The 19,517-nt window shown below is 35.3% G+C and overlaps 2 protein-coding genes across 2 annotated transcripts; both read right to left on the bottom strand.

Moving 5' to 3' along the window:
- Window positions 1-1,155: 1,155 nt before the first annotated feature.
- Window positions 1,156-9,508, bottom strand: LOC127787240 (uncharacterized). Its single transcript, XM_052315188.1, has 13 exons — window positions 9,321-9,508; window positions 9,115-9,229; window positions 8,956-9,034; window positions 8,747-8,822; window positions 8,458-8,541; window positions 8,247-8,351; window positions 8,060-8,140; window positions 7,886-7,950; window positions 7,276-7,345; window positions 7,112-7,189; window positions 2,277-2,374; window positions 2,041-2,176; window positions 1,156-1,610 (listed from the first exon to the last, which is right to left on the bottom strand). The coding sequence occupies exons 1-13, from the start codon at window positions 9,378-9,380 to the stop codon at window positions 1,464-1,466; spliced, it is 1,194 nt and encodes a 397-aa protein (XP_052171148.1). The 5' UTR covers window positions 9,381-9,508; the 3' UTR covers window positions 1,156-1,463.
- Window positions 9,509-10,113: 605 nt separating this feature from the next.
- On the bottom strand, window positions 10,114-11,752 carry LOC127787239 (protein INAPERTURATE POLLEN1). Its single transcript, XM_052315187.1, has 2 exons — window positions 11,623-11,752; window positions 10,114-11,512 (listed from the first exon to the last, which is right to left on the bottom strand). Exons 1-2 carry the CDS (start codon window positions 11,636-11,638, stop codon window positions 10,698-10,700), a joined length of 831 nt encoding a protein of 276 aa, XP_052171147.1. The 5' UTR covers window positions 11,639-11,752; the 3' UTR covers window positions 10,114-10,697.
- Window positions 11,753-19,517: the final 7,765 nt, after the last annotated feature.

Raw genomic sequence — 19,517 nt, 5'->3', positions numbered from 1 at the left:
TCTAAGGTGGGTAGTTGCCCACCCTTGGCTGTTTGTGGCTCCGCCACTGGGCTTAGTTTGGCTAAACTTTTTTTTAAGAGCTAAAAACTAGGTAGTGTTTAAATTGTGTAATAAAATTTAAGTTAGATAGCGTTTAAACTGATAATATGTTTAAATAAATGTGTTTTTAAGCTATTAGTATAAAATTATGTGTTTGATTTGAAAAAACTGATTACCTGTTAGAACTTAACAAAAAAATTAAAATGAACATGATATTGAATAATGTAAATAAAATTTAGAAAATATAATTTTTTTTTAAAAAATAAATTGATGTCTAATTGTTAAAATACTTACAATTATATTTAATAAATTATAAAAAATTAAAAATATATAATTTTTAAACTTTATGTATAAATTTAGATTTAATTTATAAAAATTTTTAATATATATATACATAGAAGCAGGAGGCAGCGATGGCAACTTGCAACGTTAGAGGCAATGGCAGCAATGGGTAACGTTGGGCATATTTGGGTAGCATTGGCCGGCAATGGCAGAGTTGGGCGACAATGACAGTGTTAGGTAGGCAACGATAAAGAGTTTTTTGGACGACGCTAGGTAGGGATGGCAACGATCGGCAATGGTCGATGACAACGACCGTTGTGAGAGAAAATCCAACAATGGCAATAATGGAGGCACAGATGCTGCGGAAGAAGAGGATTTAGTTGAAGGAGAAGAAGAGGGTCAAAGAATGTATAGAGACAGAAAGTGTAAATATTGAAATTGGCATAAGATAAAATCGTTATTTTATGGGTCAACTCCAAAAGCTCTCAGAAGCTTTTTTGCAAAAGCTACTGTCCCAGAGCTTTCCTTTGGCGTTTAAGCTATGCAACTTTGAAACTGTTGGTAAACCCAAATAGGTAAAGAAAATAAGTCTTCTAACTTAAACGCTATACTAATAACTTACAAGCGATCAAATCGCATTGCCAAACGGAGCCCTAATCTACATCTGAAGATAGTAAGTCTTGAACCTCATCAATACTATACAAATCTTGGGGCAATCAGACAAATTAGAGTACCAAATAAATATATAAAGTTTCCAACCACGTTACCAACAATTGATGTAAGCTCTGTGCAATCGGCTAGGTTTTCAAGCATTTCGTAGTTCAGGAGAAGATATTGATCACCCCTATCCAATCATTACCAGAAGCACCAATTGATACTCATGGAATACGAATCATCTCAACATATGTACATATATCACCGGCAAAAGGTAAAAGGCAGTATTTTATCATTAACTGCATAACTTTATATTGTGAAAACATGTTTCGGGGATAACAACATAGCTGAGCCGGGGACTTGGGAAAAGAAAGAGCATCTCAGGGAAGGAGGAGGCGGGAAGGAAGAACAGCAACTGCACTTTGAACCAGATTTCTCATTTTATTTCATCAAGGCAACATCCAGTTAGGTGGTTTTGTTACAGCAGTTCAGACATTGGGTGGTGGCCAGATTTTACCGAACAACTCTTCGACCCGCCTAGCTTGAATTACGTAGCCATCCAATCCAGCCGATAGAAGTTCCACAGCCGCCGGGCCCATTGCTGATGCGAAGCTATATTGGTCCCACTTTGTAAGCTGAAATAAGAGTATATTACTTGCTTCATTTATCAATAAACCACAGAAATGAATTTTTTTTTTTTTTAAAAAAAAAAGAATGGAAGAGAATAACTTCAAAGGCTGGATTAATGTTTTAACTAATCAATAAACAGGGAGTTGATGGTATTTAAAAAGTTGCTGCTGAAGTCAATTCTGTAACTTGCTGAAGCTTTTCCACTAAAAAACGAAATGGTTTTTGGCCCAACAAAGGATGTAACTCAAGACATACACTATCAGCTTCCATTAGCCCCCAGCAATCTCTACAAATTTCTAAAATTTCAGCAACTTCAAATTTCTAAATTTAAAATATTGCATGATGCCTGTTTCATAGATAGCATCATGGTAATTCCTTAATGAAACTTCCCCATAGCTTTTAGTCAAATAAGGTAAAAGTAAATAAAAAGCAGACCTCTTCATTAGTGAAATTGTAGGTTGCAGCTGATTGCGGGGATAACCTCCTCACAAAAGAAAATTTAGCATCAGGAGGTGTGATAGATTCCTGCAGAGATTGCAGTATCTTCAATGGTGTGATGATATAATCAACCCTGAAAAAGACAACATAGAGTTAAGCAACCAGTTAGTTGTCGTGCTGTCAAATTGTCAAATTCCTGAATGTGCAACAATTTAAGGTCATCACAAAGTTACCCCAGAAGGTTGAAAGCATCCTGCTTGTTACGCACTGCAGCTGCCATCAATTTTGATTTATGTCCATATTTATGGATGTAATTATAAGCTTTTGTCACCTGCAGAAATGGATATTATACCTGAGCTCATAAATTAAAGCTTGCTAACTCTAATCAATTAAGTCAACACAGTGGCAGCATAGATAAAGCTAACTGGCTGTGAATTGTAGCAAGCACCAAAATGCAAGAAAGAAAATGACCAAAAGAAAGAAAGAAAAAAGAAAATGAAATTACAACACCAACTCTTAACTGAACAAGTGGAATTGCCTACAAGATTGTTGTTCACCATCATCTCATGAAGCTTTTCCATATGAAGATGGTTTTGGAACTTTATTTCATCATTCCCTCACTAGAGGGTTGCTTTAGAAAAGGCATCTGGGATAAAATTTTGCCACATTGTTTTTCTGCTTGGATTCGTATTATCAATATGATGTTTAGAAGTCAATTAATATTATGAATGTTGTGCCACTGAACCTAACTTGGTTTGGATAAGGTGCAATTGATGATGATGAATTATCTCAATCCATGAACATATTTTTTGTAGGGAAATTATATCTCTTATCATGCTTAAAGTTCCCCGCCAAGTTCTCTTCAGTCTCCCTCTACCTCTATTGTTATAGACTTCGTCCATCCCATCTACTCTCACATATACATGTATTAGTATTCTTTTCATATGGTTAAAACTATATTGAACTCATCTCAACTATATAGTCTTTAATAGGCAGTTAGGCACTACTCCAACCTTATTAGAGATAACCTTCTCTGTATCTTATAAAAAATAACCTCATTTATATTTTTTATCTTTTCTTATGTGGCCAAGCATCAACCATATCAACAACTCAATAACAACATATCAAGTCTTAATCCTACTAGGTGGGGCTAGTTAAACTCTAGCTTGCCAATCACTTCAAAGGTCATGTCTTTTGCAAAGCCCTTATATCATACCTAATAGTCTCCCACCAACTTTTTCCTGATCTTTGTCTACCTATTCCACTAAAGAATTGCTTCATTTTGTCCACTCCCATCATAGGAGCCTCTATTGGTCTTCTTTCATATTATTAACCCATCTTAATCATGTCTCGCACATCCTATCTTCAATAGAAACCATTCCAACCTTAATACTAAGAACCTCATTTCTAATTTTATCTTCTCTCGTATGGTCGAACATTTATTGTGACATCCTCATCTCTATTATGTTTAGATTTTCACACATGTTAGCACTTTATTGCCATACAACAAAGCTAGTCTCAAGTTGTCTTATAAAATTTTCTTTTTAATTTTAACGAAATCTACCATCATATAACATGCCATGTGCACTTTTCCATTTCCACCATCATGTCTTAATTTTATGGGTAATTAATCTTTCTCTATATTTTTGGATTATTGATCCAAGATATTTGAATTGATTTTTTTTTAGATGACAATCTTCAAGTTTCACCATAACATCATCCATACTTATATTTTTATTATAGTTACATTCCATATATTTGCTTTTCAATTTGCTCAACATAAAACCTCTAGATCTATAAGTGTTCCTCCATATCTTGAGCTAAGTAATCATTCTTTCATTTGTCTCATTCACCAAGACAATGACAAAATGGCATCTACAAGTAGCATACATCAAGGCACCTATACCTGGATATGTTTAATGAGTTTATCCACGATTAGAGCAAATGTTTAATGCAGGTCTATGACGTAAACCAAATCGAAATTGAAAAAACCTTAATATCTCCTCCTAGGGTTATGCTGTTATGGCACATGTTTTTGCTCCACAACACATACTATCAATAACTTGTATATAAGCAATCAGAGCTCCTTTTTTTTATAAGGCCCTCCATGGATTTCCCTAGGGACTGCCATAAGCTTTTTCCAAATCTATAAACACCATACAGAAAACATTTTGTTTTGATCTGTATGACTATATCTTTCCATTAGGTGCCTTAGCAAGGGATAAAACCAATTGGTTTTCAAACACTTTGATTTCTCTTAAACTTTACTCAAACCACTCTATGTCAAAGTTTCATAGTGCGGCTCATTAGTGACAATAGTACTTTCATATGTTGGTTCTTAACAGGCAACATGTGCAAAATAGTCAAAGGTTAACTCTATTCCAAGTATAGGAACCCCAAATAACGATTTGCCAACTCACAGAATACTTTCAAGAAAGTCTGGTTTGAGCAGAGATGAATGTGCAACGAGTGAAAGAAATTGAAATCTCAAAAGTAACATTTTTGGTGAAAGGATAGAAGTATAAATCTTCCCTAATTTAAGCACTAATTTCATCAAGGGCTTCTGCCAATCAAAGCTTCCATTCTTTTTGGTCAAAGTTCCTGGATTTTGTCTCCTTCAACATATGACCCTCCCTCCCTCCAACCACCAGGATGGCAACATAAGCCCCATCTCTCTCCTTCCTCTCCTATCTCAAGCTTTCCCTTACTCTTATCTCCTCCATTCTATTCATCAACTCCCTGGTCTCTCTCTCCCTCTGTTCATCTATGTTTTCCTCCTCTTGATCTCTTCCTTCTCCACCTCTGTATCCCTCCATTTGATACCTCCCCCCTCAACTCTCTCTCTGACCACAAAACCCACCACCACCAAAACCAATGTAAATAATTAATCCCCATTCAAGTAAATATTGGCTTAAATATGAGTTGATTTATTTTTGCAGTGCATGTCTAACACGATATCCGACACAATACAACATCTTCAGAGTCTCCATGTTTCCTACAACAAGGTCTACCTTGTTGTGTTCCAATGGTAGTAGAAAGCATTGCTTTAGGTTTCTTATTCAGGGATGAGAGAGGGGGTGGATAAGAAAACTATAGAATTAAGGAACTGAAGTAACCTAGATCATGGTGGTAACCACAATAAATGCAAGGTACTCCAGAAATAATTCCATTTTGAGGTCATAAGCAAACCCCAAATTCAAATTTCATAACTAAAAACCCAATCCTTAAATTTTGATATTACATTTAAAAGTCTAAAATCCATTTACTATTGATCTAACCTTGAAGAAAATTTCGGAGCATGAAAAATGAGAAAAGAATAAGCTCTTATGGTTCACTTTTATGCAAGTGTTCTACTTAAAAATATAAAGTTCATCAACTATAGCTGAAACAACAACCATATATCAAGTCTTAATCTTAGCAAGTGAGGTTAGCTACATGGATTCTAACTCTCTCGTCATCTTAATTATAATCACATTTAAGGCCATTATAATGAACAAATGCCTAAGCTTTTTTTAATTCCTTTGCATCCATTGCCAAAAACTTTTTTCATTCCATACATTCATTCACCTCACAAGACCATCTTTTTTTTTTCCCTTGGGGGGAGGGGGGGGTTTAAATTCCACCCATACCTACTGTGATTTGAGCCATTTTCATGCAAAGACCCCGGGGTTCATGTTTAGCATTTAAGGTCCCTATGGTTTACTTTTTTTTTTTTCAAAGACCCCTCCCCATCAAGCCAATAGCCCAAATGGGTTACCTTTGATGTTAGATTTAGTTAACAAAAAATTAAAGTAACTAATAAGGCCCTAAATACCAAAAATAAACCATAGGGACCCATTGGGACTTGAGAATTGAGGGAGGGGGGGAGGATCACTATAAAATTGTAAATCGTAGGAACCTTAAATGGTAAAAGTAAACCACAGGAGATCTACGTGAAAATGGCCCAAACCATAGGGGATCTATGGGAAACAAGCTTGCTTGCTTATTACATATGTAAAAAGCATTTGAAGTTTAAAGAAGACTACCTACAATCTAATAAAAAATGAGAAAATAGGAACTTTTACTAATGGTTCTTATTCTCTCAAACTATCTTGATTTAAAAATTCTAAAACCCAGACTTCCATATTGATTAAGAACAAAGGTCTATAAAACAGATGTAGAATATGTAAAAATATAGATAATCCATGTTTCCATGTTGTAAATATTGATTTCACAATATCAACTGTGATGATCATGGCCATATTAATTTATCTTCATTTACCACCATCTCATGAAACTTTTCCATATGAAGATGTTGAAACTTTATCTCATTATTCCCTCGCTTGAGGGTTGAGTCAAGAAGGGCATCCAATATAAAATTTGTCACATTCTTCTTTTGCATGGATAAGTTGTAGTTGATGATGATGATAAATATATTTGCAACTCCACCTATGGATTGAGTAATTTCCTTGACATTACTAATCTTGAAGATATTACTCTTTATCACAGTCAGTCCCAAATTTGAATTAAGAAAAAGAGTTTGGTAGCCAATAGCAAATATAAAAATTTTGGAATCATTTCAACGTGGATTCTAGGCAAAATCAATTATCCAAAAAGACAGGGATGATTGCTAAAGATGTCACTCATAGAATCAAGATATGATGGTTAAAGTGAAGCATAACCAAATGAAGAAAGGGAGAGATATGGCTGAATTAAAAGATAATGGAAGATTAAAATATTAATCAAACATCAAAAGTGTATATTATCTAAGTTTAGTAAACCTGAGCGACATCCTAGAAATAAAACGAAACAACTGATTTTTTTTATTACAATTGATTTTTGATTAATTATGAAAATAAATGTTGTTTTATCTAGGTGAGTGAGCAATTCCACGGTACAAGAATCCTAATCTGGCAAGCTTTCGTAGCAAAGAGTGAAAGAAATTGATGCACTCAACATATATCCTAAAAGAATGCTAACAGATGCAGCAACAACATTAAAACAATGGCCACCCTACACACAAGCAATAATGCTTACTTGCTACACTTGAAATATTGAATTACACAAAGCAGTAAGCTGTATAACTAACCAAAGCCAACCCAGGATCTTCTCCTCTTCTTAAAGCAGCTTCAACCTCAGGGTCACCAGAATGATTGCGCGCCCAATCCTGAAAAGTAATCGTGCACAATATCGATTTCACCTGACTGAATGTTTTCCAGATAATTTAATTTACTCATAACTAAATGGTGTTACCCTAAGGCGGCCAACAAAAATCTGAATAACCGAAGCACCAGCTTGAGCTGCAGCTGCGGCTTGGCAGAAGCTGAATTGTATCAAATATCAATAGGTTAGTAGGTCAAGGATTCAATCTAAAACATGTTTTACTAAGAAGATAGTTGTGGCAAACCACTGCCACTTGATATGCAGGATAAAAAGAGTAGATGCTGAAGAAAAAAGATCACATTAAAATAAAAAATTAAATACACACACACACACACACATATATATAGCCTAAGAGGCCTGTAGCTGGATGAAGAACATTTCTTTTCATAGCAGGATACATCCTATATATGACAAAACTTTTGAGATTATAGGAAACTTTCTCTGCTCTTGCATAGTGCCCCACACAAAGGAGGTTTAAAATTCAAGTCTCACACAATTGATATATATTCATTCTTTTTGAATTATGCTTGCCACATTCGATGGAACCAGCCAGCATGAGTTTAATTTAATCATGATGGACTAAGCATCACTTGATGAGTGGAGGTCCAAGTGGGGAATTATGCTAAACTAACCAAAAAAAAAATTGTTTCTAAAACCAGCATATGGTACTTGAAGGACAAGTTGCCAATCCACACGGTACCTGTAAACAAAAGTCAAGTGCGTCTGAATGCCTTCAGACTCCAATAATTTTGATGCCTCTATTCCCTGAGTAGTAACCAACACATTACAGACAACAGACAAAGAATAACCAGATCCATGTGCCAAGAAGTTCTGACTATTATGAATACAGACACATTCACTTTTAAATACTCACTTGCCAAGTTGAGGGAATTTTAAACAACAATTTTTCTGGAGGGACCTCAACTTCATTATACAATTTCAGCAGATCATGAACCTGCAGACAATAGAGAAAAAAAAAAAAAAGAGGATCACATTTTATTATAGAACATCCGAAGATTAAAAAGAAAGAAAACATAAACACTCGAGAGAGATATAAATACCTTCCTGACAATGCCTTGTGTGTCATAGGCAAGACGGGCATCCACCTCTGTTGAAACTCGACCAGGTACTTGCTTTGCAAGATCAGCACCAACATTTACTAAAGCCTAGTGTTAGCAAGCTCAGTTGTCAGACAACAAATTAGCCATGTATGCATGTACATTTATGTATTTGATAGTAATTATCTGTCCTACTCATAAAGTAAATACAAACCTTGTTAAAGAAACATGACATGCGGACATCTGGGTCCTCCAGCCCGTAACATGAAGAATCAGCCAATGCCATATCCACAGCACTCTACATCCAGGAAATGAATGTATAGGAAAAGCAATCACATCCACAAGCTAAAGCACATACATGCCAAAGTACTTTCTGATCTGACTACCCAGCAATGCATATCTCATGTCCTAACTATATGAGTGAGAAAGACAGGAAAAATCTATGTGATGTGTATATAATATTTGAGACATGTAACTGCAATGTTGTGGTATTGATTACTTACCTTGAATTTTGTATCCGGGAGGCTGCAGATACCGAGCAGGAGGGAAGAACTGACAGTGGCAGCAGTAGGAGGAAACCTGAAAATTGCAACAAAAAAAAAAAAAAAAAAGAGCAAATCCAAACCAAAAATTCCGTAAATCATCAGTGGAACCCTAGAAAAAGGGGGGAAAGGGGAAATTTGGATAGTAAGTCTATTTCATATATACACACTTCTCGAAATCATCGAAAACAACGGTATCAGGGACGATCTCGCTGTAGCTCGACACTGAGTCGAATTCGGTGCTGGAACCTAATATCACATCGCATACAATCAATACAAACACGTGTATATATGCACACACACACACACACACACAGAGAGAGAGAGACCAGTGTCGAGAGAAGATGAGAAGCCAGTGGAAGATCGGATTGGAGGGAACGATCTGCGAGGCTTGAAGCTGAAATTTGGTCTTACAGAGCAAACGACGAACCTCAGTCCGGCCTCCTGTTCCAGCGATCAAAATCCTTTAATCCATCGGGACACGCAATAATTTTCATAGAAACATAGAGAAGAGGGGGAAAGGAGGGGGCTTTACATGGAGAGAGGAGGAAGAGGAGAGAGCGGAGTGCGGCGGAGCCCTTAGCGAAACCGACATTTTTCAGAGAATAGGCGGGTGCGGTGACGGAGATTAGTCGGGAAGAAAGCGAGGCAACGGTGCATCTAAATTGCGCGAGCATGAGCGTGAGTGTGTGTAAATTATTGTAGTAGTAGTAGTAGTAGTTGTCCCATTGCACAATTGGATGAGATGTTTCCCTCTTGGTTGCCACGTCGCTCATGATTGTTTTAAATACGATATATCTTGAAAATTTCGAGGGAACATACATGACACCTAATAATTAATGGGTATTTATATTTTGTACTGTTAATGTTAGGTATTGTAAATTTTTAGCATTTAAATAATAAATAAAATATTTTAAAATACAATCTATTTAACACAAAACAAGACACTTAGAGGTTAGCTTGCGTTACGCTAACAGTTCGTGATTAACAACGCGTTGAGGTTGAATTGGTTTGACTGTTTCCACACAAAAAACAGAAAGAAAAATGAAATTGTGGTGTGATAGATAACAACAACGACAATAATGGGAGATTAGTTTAAATAGTTTGGCTTGACCTTCTCTCGCAAACTCCGCCGGCCGGACCAGTCACCAATGCCAATGGGCAATGTCTATTTGTTTTGGGAATGGCCCAGTTACTCCCAGTAATTAAAATTTTAGAAAGATATTTTTCTGTCAAAAAAAAGGATATGTTAATAAATGGCCATTAATATTATAGATAATTATAGTTGGCTTATTTAATATAACAACAACAATAAACAACGGAAGGAAATATGAAGTTCATTGTTGGAAAGGGGATTTTTTTTTTGGTTGAAATATGAATTTCAAGTCCACTCAAATTTATTTATTTTTTCTTTCCTTTTTAGCCTTTAAACATATAATTTCAGGTGCATTTTTAGGTGAGGTTTGATTGGGTAGAATAGGATTCGGCGGAGCAACGGAAGGAAGGATGGAAGGAAATAGATATGAAAATGAGGTGAATTTACACTGCTCTATCCATCTAATTTCTATATTATATATTATTATAATGAAGAGAAACAAAATAATACCCACAAATCTTAAGATGAAACCCCGAGACTAGTTAAGGGGGGGGGGGGTCGAATGGTCCCTTAATCCCACTGATTATCAATCAATATATCTGAACAGCAAATATTAAAATTACAACGATCCCACAAAAAACAAAAAAACAAAAGATATCTCTATCATTAGCATCGTCCTGATCACATTCTCTGTTGTAAACCAGTGAAGAATGGAAGAACACAATTTTCGCAAATGAAGACGAGGATTTACAGAGTTGCTCTGCTTCACGAATCACGATTATGCAAGAAAGTAAGAGAGAAAATGCGGGAAAAATGTCAAAATCCGGTACCAGTCGAATTCGATGACCAGTTGAGAGGCGTCTTGCAGCGCTCAAACTCCGCCAGCAATTCACGGTCCCGAAACCCAACAAGGAATTGGGACAATCCTTCCAGAAACAGAGCCGCCTGATAAATGCTGGTGGCGCTCACTATATCCGCCAACACACTCCGCCGGACCCGATTCGCGTCTACAAAAACGCTCGCCATCTCCTCCATCTCCGCCTTCACGGCCTCCCCCACCGCCGCCTTCGCCGCCTCCTTCCTCCCCTCGCAGCGCCCCCACTCCGCCCCCACCCTCCCCGCCAGCAGTGCCTGCGCCGCCCTACCCCTCGCCACCAGCGCCGGCACCATCAGCCGCAACCCGCGCTCGATCTCATCGATTCTTTTGATCAAAGCCTCCGTCGGATTCTTCCACGCCATCACAATCTCCCATGGCTTGTCGAAGAGATGGGAGGGTTCGGCGACGTCGACGTCGGAGTCTTTGGACTCGAGGAAGGAGCGGACGAGGTTGGTGAAGAGGCAGGGGTGGAGGTCGCCAAGCCAGAGGAAGGGCTTTTCGAGGGAGTTGCGCCAGTCGGGGAAGAGAAGCTGGGCGACGTCGTCGGAGGCGGCGACGTCGAGGGCATCGTAGTAGGACTGGAGATGACGGTGGATCATGTCGACGTAGGCCGGAAGGAGATAGGCGGAGGGCGAGGCGGACCAGGACATGGAGCGGCGGAGTGGCGGGAGGAGGGTGTTCTTGAGCGTGTCGATCCACTCGGCGTAGAAGTCCTTGAACGGACGACGAGGCGTCTTCTTCCGGCTGAAGAGAGCTGTTCAAGAAACTCAAAAAGGATTATTCAGGGCTCTGAGAAGCGGAAGATTTTCTCGAGAAACAAAGGCAAGAAAGGAAGAGAATGATGTAAATGGAAATCTTACTTACAAACTGCTTTGAACATGTTGGAGAAGAGGTGAATAATCTTGGAGGGACCCTAGCTAGTTCTTGACCTGAAAAGGATTAGATAGACAAGACCAAGTGAATTTGGAGGGAAAATGGCGGCTTTTAAACTGGGGCTCGTGATTGGGTTGGGTGTGTATATATATATATATATATATATATATTTAAAAATAAAATAAAAACAAAAAAACTCCAATGGCACCTAATATTTTTCAAATATCATAAAATATAAAATATAAATAAAAAATAAAATGTCGACGTTTGAAATTGGTCGACCGTGATTCATCGACCCACATTAATAAAATAAATACGAATTCAAAGAAAAGAAACAAATAGCACAAATAATAAATGATCCGCAAGAGAGTTTTTATGTGGTTTGATTAGAATGATATCTAGTTCATAACTGTTCTCTGATAATTTCGACAAAGTAACAATATGTAATTGATCATGCCCATACAATAATTTTTTATCCCTATTTATAGAGTAGAGTATTTACAATTTAAATGACTTCTAAATATAAAAGGATAATATATCCTTATCAGTTTCACAAAATCGAGAATAAATTCCACATTATTAGAAATTTGGTTTGCTTCAGATAAGACAGGTGGACCTCCAATTATTATGTAGTCTTTTTGGTTTTGCAAGCTGATTGGGTTGACCAGGGAGCTAAAGGTATTGTTGGAAACTCGCTTACTCTCACTGTTTAAGCTCGGGTTTCAGCGATATGCAACCTTGTTGAGATGTCATTGGCCTTAGGCACATTGGGCTTCGAGAGGTTTGGCCGGCCTATTCTGTCGAGCCCAGTCCATAAAAAGTGGTTCAAAGATTATCCATAACATAAAAAGACCTTGTAAAACAAAATTATTTGTTCTATTCTTGAAGATGCAGTGACCACTGGAAAGCAATCATCCCATTAAATGAGAGATAGAGAAAATACATGACGAAAGATGATGGAGACGCAAATTTATAACTCTAAGCCCTAACTTTTTCGTAACAAATCTATCACTAGAATTAAAGATCACTAGAATTAAAGTGCAGTGACATTGGAGAGAGGCGAGACACTATGGTACACAACCTTATACATTTGCATAAAATGACGAAAAAATTTCACCCATTTGTTGTTGCCTCTTTGCTCTCTCTCTCTCTTATCCGCAACGAATGAAGCTCAATTGGGCTTCATTATCGATGGAGCCCGAGCTTCATTCGTGATCTGCGATGAAGTAATCGAGCTTCATCTGGGATGAAGCCCGATCAACACAAGGCGATAACAATTATGAGACGAGGATGCAGTGGCGAGGCAACAACGGCAACGAGAATGCAGTGGCAAGGTGATAGCAACAACGAGAATACATCAATGAGGTGCGCGAGGCGACGAAGCAGCAGTAGCAGTAGGCTACGTAGGGCACTAATGAGGCAAGGCGAGGCAACGGTTGCAAGAGGTGGCCATGAGAAAGATAGGAAAGGCGATAAAAGGTAAGGGTGATGAATTTATAATTGGGTGAGGGGTATTTTTGTCATTTCAACATGTGTTTGTTAACATGTTTGTCAAGCATCTTATACAAGTAGCATTTTTCATTATCGAAAAGGAAGAAATTGTGTTGTCTTTCTCCACAAGCAACCATATTTATCAACGGTAATGGCATATTATGAGCAATGACTATGGGCATCTAGTGAAAATTCACAATATCAATGGAAGTCATTCTCTCTTTTTATCTTTCTTTTTTATATGCCCATCTCTCTCATTGTACGTGATTGTTGGCAGCCAGCCGCCACCCACAAGGAGAATAGAATTGTTATGTTCTTCGAATTATTTATTATTTATATTTTAAGTAATTTAAGAAAAAAATTAAGAAAAATTTTATCTTAATCTTTTTTTATTTACGTAGGGACCTATAGTTCAAAAATGTTAACTAAAAACTGAAGAATGAATGTTAGAGGAAACATAAATAAACTATAAAAATCTTTAAAAACATTCTTAAATTAAGGTAAACGGTGTCAAAGCAGTTAGAGGCAAGGCTAGCTGAAGGGATAGGTTGGTGAGGCAATTGTCTAGGGCTCAACCCCTTCAATTTAATAAATAATTATTTTAATTTATTAATTTTTATTTTTTTTATTAAAAGGTTCGGGCCCTAAATTAATGATGGGTTAGGCCCCCTAAGCCCTCGAGCCTGTCCTGGTTAGAGGCACCAAAACAGAACAGAAATAAAGCTAATAAGGCATTCTAAATTAATTGGTGAAACAAATTTCTGCAGTACCTGTTACGAAAATTAGATCGAAAATAAACTATAATTTAATTGTCAATCACACATACAACACAAAATCTTAAATAAAAAACTCAAATCGAGAAAAATTATGAGTATAAATAATAAAATATCACTAAATAAATATTATTAGTAAAAAAATGATATTATCATATTAAAATCATATATTATATATAAAAAATTATATTCTGATCAAAAGATAATTCATAAGAATATTTCTCCATGTGAAATAAATCTCGCTTAAAATTGAATTTGACAACATTCTAATCACAGTCAAATTTAAAATTCGAAATCATAATCACAGTTAAATTAAGAAATCCAATCATAGATAAACTAAGATTATGAATCACAATTATCACAAATTTTCACCTTGACTCAAAATCCACAAATGAAACTATCCAAAAAAATTTCTTACAATGAAACCACGGATAATCAACCTCCGTGACAAATGCCAACCAAATCCACACCACAAGAAATATCAATCAAATCCACACAATATTCGCTGCAATAGATATTTTTAGTCACGCTCCAAGCATAAGTAACAAAATGAAGTTTAGCATACCGTTGAGGAGATCTCATATCTCTTCTAGGTATATCCTTAGCAATACAATAATCTAATGGATCAGTACTTGCTTTCAGACTTGACTTGAAGCTTGACTTAATTTGAAATGATGAAGATGGCTCAGATGTTCGACTCTTGTCAATTTCAAACTCTACTTAAATAAGAGTCAATTTCAAACTCCACCTAAATATCAAAACTCTGATGACTTGTAAGAATAAATTATTTTGCAGACGAATCAAGAAATATAACAATTTTATCAAAAATAACATCTCTATTAGTCATAACTTTAAACGCTTATAGATTCAATAACTTATAACCATTAACACCAGATTTATAATCAAGGAAGAGATGTCATTTAGACTTTGATTTTAATTTTTCATTATCAACATGAACAAATGCAGGACATCCAAAATTTTTTAAATCAAAATAATTTGCAGGAGTAACTGACCATAACTATTCTAGAGTTTTCTTATCAATAGCAAACGAAGGAGACCGATTGACCAGAAAATATGTCATATAAGCAGCCACGACCCAAAAAGACTTAGATAAATCGAAATTAAATAGCATACATTGTACATTTCCATTAAGATTCTATTCATCCACTCGGCTACATCATTTTGTTATGGTGTACCTGGAACTATTAAATGTCTTAAAATTCTTTATTTCTTTCATATAATTCTTTATTTTTTGTAGAATTCTTTATGTCTAAACCATTATTGGTGCGAAAACACTTAATCTATCTTTCAATTTGTTTCTCAATCATAGTTTTTCATTGCTTGAAAATATCAAAAATATCAGTCTCTTGTTTTAAAAAAAATACCCAGACTTTCCTAGAAAAATCATTTATGAAAGTTAACATATATATGGCACCACCTTTAAAGGGTACTTTAGCCAGACCCCAAAGATCAGAATGGACATAATTTAATATACTTTCTGTATTGTAAATGTCTTTATTAAACCTGACTTGTTTTTGCTTGCAGAAAATGCAATGTACACATGGAGTTTCCAATACTCTACCCTTTTAGAATTCTTCTTTTGTTAAATTCAGCCATATATATTTCACTCATATGTCCAAAACATATCTGCCAAAACTAAGTGATATCGGTACCAAATAAAGAAAAAGTAGAAACAAAAGTATCACCCGTAACAGTAAAACCATGCAAAACATACAATCGACCGTACTATTTTGTACCTTTCATCACAACAAAAGCACATTTACTGACCCTAATAACTATGTTGCCTAGAAAAATATTCAAGAAGGAGGTGAATTGGGTTTTTTAAAAACTTATAATTTTAGCTCTTGTTGAAAACTCTTAAATTATGATATTGTTAAATGGCGATTGTAATATAAATAAAAATAATAAAATCAAGCAACCATAAAGGACACGATAATTTTTATAGAGGTTCAGCTCTTAAGAGCTTAGTCCTCTTTCCCAAGACAAAACTTGAGGGTATCACTAAGAAAAATATAACATTAGCTTTTAATTGAAGTTAAAACCAACATGCAATCTCTTGTCTAAGCAAGAATCACTAATACACAACAAACAAATACAAACCCCTCACACAACAAGTAGGCAAAAATAATAAATTTACAATCAAAGACAATTTCAAATAAGTCACTAATATTGAAAATTTCACTAGACAATACATTTCCAACACTTGAGTTTTATCACTCTTATCTAAACGTTCTACCAACAGTTTCTTCTTCCATTTAGCCTCCATTCTTCCATTTAGCCTCCATACTCACCCTATATATATATATATATATATATGCATCTGCATAGAATTAGTTGTCTATGTTGCACGGAAACGAAAACGGGAAACGTTTCCGATAGGAAACGGAAACGTGAAAACGGATATTCTTCTAAAAAAATAGGCATAAATAGGGTCCGAAACGGAAATAGGAAACGTTTTGAAAACAGGGAAACGGCTCCTATGAGATGTTTCCGTGCAACATAGTTAGTTGTTACAAAGAGGGGTAAAGAGTAATTTTGAAATTCAAAAAAATCTTCAGCTTTTTCAAACTCCCATTGATATATTTCAGCATCTGTAGGTATCTTAGTTTACAAACACATTAGAAAAAATATTTTGTACAAAAGATCAAGTTGAGAAAGTTAAGAAGACAAGCTGATAACCAAATTAGCTATAAACTTTTTGAGACAAAAAGTTCATGAAAGTTAAAGATAATAAAATCAAAATCTACAAAAGTGAAATCAAAGCAAATTTTCTTCAAAAAGAAATTTTTACTTTTTGCATAAGAAAAGATATGCATATCATAATATGCTATTTTAAAGTATAAGAAGAAAAACATTTATATAAAATGTATCTTTGAACGGGTAACAAAAAAATGTGAGAAAACAAAGAGGAATAAAGATGACGGTTAGACTTCAATTGATTGAAAGCACCACTCCAATCGACCGAAGTTGTCCAACAACCATTCATACAACTTCAATTGAAGGCTAGGTCAACCTAAGACAAGAGGTCAAGATTCTGGTCAATTTCGGGAGACTTAAGTTATACTTAGGTCAACCGAACTTACATACAATTAGATAGAAACATTTTGCCTTACTTCAATCTACTTAGGCTAAATCATCAATTGACTTAAGATATATAGCCATGAAAAAACACATATTTTTCTTCATAAAGAGCTGAAAAAAATACATTTATATCATAAAAAAAAAATTTATTATCATCAAAATCTTATTTTCTTACCCTTGAGCTTAACAAACTACATCTTCACCAATGAACTTGTACCCATTCAAATCAAGAGTACTCAATGAAGTAAGATTTCTTTTGAAATCAGGAATATGTTTGATATCAGTTAAAATTCGAACGATACCATCAAACATCTTAATTTTAATTGTTCTAATGCCAGCAATTTTATAAGAATAATTATTATCCATTAGTCCATCACCAGAATTCAAAGTTTTATATGTCAAAAACCAATTCCTATTAGGAGACATATAAAACATGTACGTTGTGTCAAGGATCCAATTTTTACTAGATTTAGTAATCTCATTAGTAACCACCATAGGTTTCTCATTACTATTATTATTTTTAACAACATTGGTTTCTTCGGAAGTTTCTGGTTGTATTTCATTTATAGTCAGAATCATGTCTCTTAAATTTGTTCTACAACTTATAACACTTTTTTTTATGTGTTCTTTCTTCTTACTGTAATTATAGGTTTTTTCTTTGTTTATGGACTTGGATCTAGTTTTCCCTTTACCACCAAAATTTTTATCATGTGTTTTTCCTCTATGTTTTTCCTCTAATCAACTGACCATCTCCTTGATTCTTAGAATGTCTCAATAACTGTTTATAATTTTTTTCTTTGGAGAATAAAATATCATAAACTTCATTTAGGGCAAGAGTACTATAAAGTATGGTGTCTTTAAAAATTGAATACCAGGCGAGTAAAGAATGTAATAAAATCAAACCCAAATCCTTATCATCATATTTAACCTCCATGCTATATAAATCAGAAACAATTTCATTAAAAGTGGTTAAATAACTTTTAATAGATGTATCTTCAGCCATTCAATAAGAACATAGCCTTTGCTTCATATGCAACTTACTGGGTAAGCTCTTTGTCATACACAATTATTCTAGTTTCAACCATAAAGAGAAAATGATTTTTTTTTTCAAAACATCTTGCAAAATTTTATTCAATAAATGCAGATATATTTAAAACGAGACCTTACAATCTTTACGTTGTTTTTCTTCAATACTCCATGATTGTGGCATTTTTTTAAAGACCCAAAAGTGCATCATCTAAATTCATTTGTACCAAAATTGCACACATCTTAACGTGCCATAGCAAAAATTTGATATTTCTGTCCAACAAAAGAATATCGTACTTCAACATAGCCATTAAACAACCTCGAATAATATCAAATAATAATTAATAAATAAGAAACCTAATTAAAAACAAATCAAAAAATACCAAATTTGGGCAAAAAAAACAAATTGGATTTGCCTGGCAAGTCGAATATGGCCTAATTGGTCAACACTGAGCTGACCAAGTTTGAAATGGGTCATGGATCCAAGTCAGGACTAGTTTGGTGAGATTTGGGTCTTGGTTTGGAATGGTTGTTTCAATGGAGAAAGAAGAAAAAGATGTCAAACGGTTGAACACAAGGCTAGAACAGAGGCCATTGGTGATGGCGTGGCTTGTTGATCGATGGCGACAATGGCAGAGGACGAGGCGACCGGAAGCAATGAAAGCGTAGAAATTGTGGCGACATCAACGACATGTGAGAAGGAAAACGACCGACGAAGGCAATTGTTGGCAACGAATGAGGATGGTTGCACAGAGGCAAAAGACAATGGGGTTGTCAACATAGGTGGCTAGAGAAGAAATCGACGATGACAGTGTGTGTGAGTTGTTGGTCGGCAATCACAATGGCAAAGGGGAAACGACCAACGATGGAAAGACAAGAACAAAGGAAGAGGCTGGAGGTCGTGTAACAGTGGTTGGAGACATTGAAGACAGGGCCAATGATAACAGAGGCAGTTGGATCGACGATGACCATGACTAGCGATGATGATGGCAATAATAACTAGCGACGGTGGTAACAGTGGCGGTGGCAACTAAGGTTGGGCAACAATGTTCTGGCCAAAAAAGAAGATGATGATGTAGATCTACCGACTAAGATCTACCAATCATTGATAGTTTAATCCAAGAGCTCTAATATCACTTTGTTGTGAAATTAGATTGAAAACAAACTACAATCAAACCATCAATCATATACAAACACATAATTTTACGTGAAAAAATTCAAATAAAAAAAATCACGAGTAGAAAAAATCAAATATCATTAAGTAAATATTGTTAATACAAAAGTAATATAGTCACACTAAATTCAATAACATTGAACACCTATTTATAAATTTAAAATTATCTATAAATATATACAAAAAAATTATATCTTGATCAGAAGATAATTCATGAAAATATTCTTTTAAATTCAACTTAAAATTGAATTTGACAATATTCTAATTACAATCAAATTTAAAATCATAATCATGATCAAATTAGAAAACTCAATCATAAA

The sequence above is a fragment of the Diospyros lotus genome, chromosome 12 (assembly GCF_014633365.1).
Source record: "Diospyros lotus cultivar Yz01 chromosome 12, ASM1463336v1, whole genome shotgun sequence".
Taxonomy (NCBI): Eukaryota; Viridiplantae; Streptophyta; class Magnoliopsida; order Ericales; family Ebenaceae; genus Diospyros; species Diospyros lotus.
This window is presented reverse-complemented; position numbering and strand designations above follow the sequence as displayed.